The following is a 3661-nucleotide window of genomic DNA, read 5'->3' on the forward strand; positions in this document are numbered from 1 at the left end:
CAGTAGGAGCAGAGCAGTGGGAACAGAGCAGTGGGAACAGAGCAGTGGGAACAGTGCAGTAGGAACAGTGCAGTAGGAACAGAGCAGTGGGAACAGAGCAGTGGGAACAGAGCAGTGGGAACAGAGCAGTGGGAACAGAGCAGTAGGAGCAGAGCAGTGGGAACAGAGCAGTGGGAGCAGAGCAGTGGGAGCAGAGCAGTGGGAACAGAGCAGTAGGAGCAGAGCAGGAAGGCAGGACACATTTCCCTACTTCATTCAAGAAAAACTACCTGAAAATGAAAAAAGGACAAGATTTTTTGATTCAGCCATGCAGGAAATCAAGTCTGTACTACCTGATTCAAAACGTGTAAAATACTTAGTACCATCCACACTAACAATACTATTGACAAAAGGGTTAGGTGCAAGACAGCTGGTGGTGGATGTCGTACTGTTGAAAAGCCAGTAATGGCTGAAACATTGGAATCAATACATGGGGGGAGTGGATCATTTCGATCAACTGCTTGTAAACTACTACTACCCCCACAGAAATTATAAAAAGTATTTTGCCTTTTATCACTACATCAAAGAACTCTGTTTGGTCAATTACATGCATGCTTTTTATTACTGTTGTGAGTTTGATGCCAAAAAATGAAGCAACATCACCATAATATTTACATCATGCTGCACTGTAATATTTTTAAAAAACCTTTTTCTAAAAACAGCTCAAAATGACGCCCTCAACATTTGACTGTGACCCCATTTTTTTGCCCTGCGGTATATAAATTCTACATTCAGAATATGCACATTCACCGAAGATTTCATACAAATCCCTTCCGTAGATTTCAATTTTTTTTGCTTTGTATATATGTGCTGGGCTTATTTAAAACGAAGTGTATACAGACCCGGTAACCGGGAACAAAGTCACGAAGTATACAGACCCGGTAGGGGAACTCTTTTGTGATTTCGAATTTCGAGAAGTTTCAGCGCCCAGACCCGGTAGAAATCTATAGTGTGTGTGTGTGTGTGTGTGTGTGTGTGTGTGTGTGTGTGTGTGTGTGTGTGTGAGAGAGAGAGAGAGAGACAGAGAGAGAGAGATAGACACAGAGAGAGAGAGAGAGAGGTGCTAGCAAAATGTGACATGCCCCAGTTGGCAGGAGGGAACGAGAGAAAGATAGAGTGGGAAATAGGTGGGGACAAAGAAATACAGAGACAAACAAAGAAAAAGAGAAGGCGAGCGATACACAGAGAGAGAGAGAGAGGGGGGGGGGGGGGGGCAGAGAAATAGAGAGGGTGACTGCTCGATTGAAATTATGACATTGTTCTTTTCTTCAAATCGTGATTCCTCCAACTCCAAAACGGAGGAAAAACGATCGTTCATCGAAAAAACATCCGCAATCTTCATTTAGATCTAGATCTAGGCTAGCCGCGAAACTAGATCCAAGATTTATGTCTGCCTAGATCTAGATCTAGACCATAGATCTAGAAGAACCTAGGTCTACCCTGAGCCAAGAGGGCGCTGAAACTCTTCGAAATCACAAAAGAGTTCCCCTACCGGGCCTGTATACTTTGTGACTTTGTTCCCGGTTACCGGGTCTGTATACACTCCCATTTTAAAAACCCAGTTGACGGAATAGGGAAAAACCTCTTCAGACCCACATGATGGGAAAGTGTTTTATTTTTTTAATTATGATTATAATCTTTGAAAATTCCGTAAATACTGGAAATATTTCAGAATAAGGGGAGATCTAGTAAAAGTGTGGTGTAATTGCCACCTATTTATGTTGTGAAATCTGGCTGTAGTATTTGGTTGTGTAAATTCATCGATCTATACTCTGCCTAATCGGCCCCTTCTTCGTTGGCTCGGAAGTGACGTCATGCTGGGTTTGATTCAATATAATTTTTGTTTTTATCGACTCAGAGTTCGAAAAGTCACTTCGTTTGGCAATTATTAGGCATATTACTGTAGCACTAAGACTAGTTAGCTAAGAACTCTCTTTTATTAGGAACAATAGTTTTTCTCTTAATTGTCTAACTAAAACTTAGATTTTTTATGGATTTTTGTGTTTAAAACATTCGTTAGTGAGCTTCTGAAGGAAAAAACTTATGTGTGGTAAATGCAGGCTCTATGTCTGGCCCTAGTGAAAACCCCTGTGTTCAAGTGTTGGTAGCCTAAATCACTTGATGTATTCTTTTAGCTCAGTGTTGTTGTCAACCTTTTTATAGGGCTAACCAGTACCTCATTTTGCCACCTTTAAGAGGCTGACTTTTTTCTACAGCCCGCCTTCATAGGTCAATCAAGGCATTAACAATATACCTCTCTGTCTCCTGACACCCCCACCACACATGGGAATTGTCCAATGGCCCATTGGTGAGGAATATCATCGAGGTTGTCAAGCTCTCATCTAGCTTGTTCTCCCAGCTTTTAAAGAAAAACCTTGTTAACGGTGATTTTGTTTTGAACTATCTATTATCATAGAGACTGAGACTCACAAAGAATATTAAAATTTGTAAAAGTTTTTTTTGTTGTATAAATCTTTATGGTTGTTTTTCCATATATGTCTTCTTGCTTCCTTTGTCGTATTTGTCCATTGGCACCTCATTTCTCACAACAGACTACTGTCTGTCCTGGTCTCTGCTTTGATAAAAATTATTTCATGAATTGTAGACAGATTTTTCCATTCTTCCATCATCATGTAAGAGCCTTCTCTTAGGCTCTGTCTGTTTATTATTGAAGTGCCCTGCCATTTTGAGATCATTATTATGTTTCTGCAGCATGTAAGTAGGCTACTGGAATTTGGAACTAAATTTAAAAAAAACATTTTTTCTCTTTTTTGTAGGGAAAATAGCATGTTGTGATTACGATGATAGACGCAACAGGTCATCAGTCTTTCAACTATGGAGGAAGACTTGAGATGATTTTCTTTTCATGCCTTCCTTTTCAACTTTGTTTCTTCAATTTTATTCCCTCTTGTTGACACAGTAAAACCTCTACTAAACAAACATGACTTGTTATTGATGTTTTGAAGAAAAAGTTAGTGACAGTATGTACAATGTTGTCATCTTTTTTTCTCCAGAAGCTGTGAGAATGTCGAGGGGGTATGTAGACCGTAAGCGTAGGTTCAGCGATGTACAGGAGAGCTACACAGACACGTACGCCGGCCCCGAGGAGTTTGTGGAGGCGGGAACGCGCGGATTCCTTGTGTCCACTCTGCCAGACAAAGAAGAGTTTGGTGTGGACGACGCCATCGAACTCTTGAGGCAGGCGGCAATCAAACTGACGGGTGGGATTAAGGTAACAGCCCCTGCCAGTGTCTCCAGCACAAGTACCGGGAATACACTCGCCATTTTTCAGGCTGTCAGTTGTACAGTGAAGAAATTCTACACTTGTGACATGTGGCTTTGCTGAGCACAGTCTGCTTGTAGTGGGCACAGTCTGGGGCACAGTCTGCTTGTAGAGGGCACAGTCTGGGGCACAGTCTGCTTGTAGTGGACACAGTCTGCTTGTAGTGGGCACAGTCTGCTTGTAGTGGGCACAGTCTGGGGCACAGTCTGCTTGTAGTGGACACAGTCTGCTTGTAGAGGGCACAGTCTGGGGCACAGTCTGCTTGTAGTGGGCACAGTCTGCTTGTAGTGGACACAGTCTGCTTGTAGAGGGCACAGTCTGGGGCACAGTCTGCTTGTA

At 42.3% G+C, this 3661-nt stretch overlaps 1 protein-coding gene across 2 annotated transcripts in view; it reads left to right on the forward strand.

Annotated features, from left to right (window-relative positions):
• Positions 1–1895: 1895 nt before the first annotated feature.
• LOC101847243 (inner centromere protein) overlaps positions 1896–3661 on the forward strand; it is a 14442-nt gene continuing 12676 nt past the window's right edge. The window contains exons 1-2 of one of the 2 annotated variants that reach the window (XM_005113172.3): positions 1896–2347; positions 3057–3271. In XM_005113172.3, coding sequence (XP_005113229.1) covers positions 2323–2347; positions 3057–3271 — 240 coding nt within the window. In that variant the 5' untranslated portion in view covers positions 1896–2322. Of the gene's footprint in view, positions 2348–3053; positions 3272–3661 lie in introns of both variants that reach the window. The other variant, XM_005113171.3, reaches the window with a different exon arrangement.

The sequence above is a fragment of the Aplysia californica genome, unplaced genomic scaffold (genome assembly GCF_000002075.1).
Source record: "Aplysia californica isolate F4 #8 unplaced genomic scaffold, AplCal3.0 scaffold01681, whole genome shotgun sequence".
Lineage (NCBI taxonomy): Eukaryota > Metazoa > Mollusca > Gastropoda > Aplysiida > Aplysiidae > Aplysia > Aplysia californica.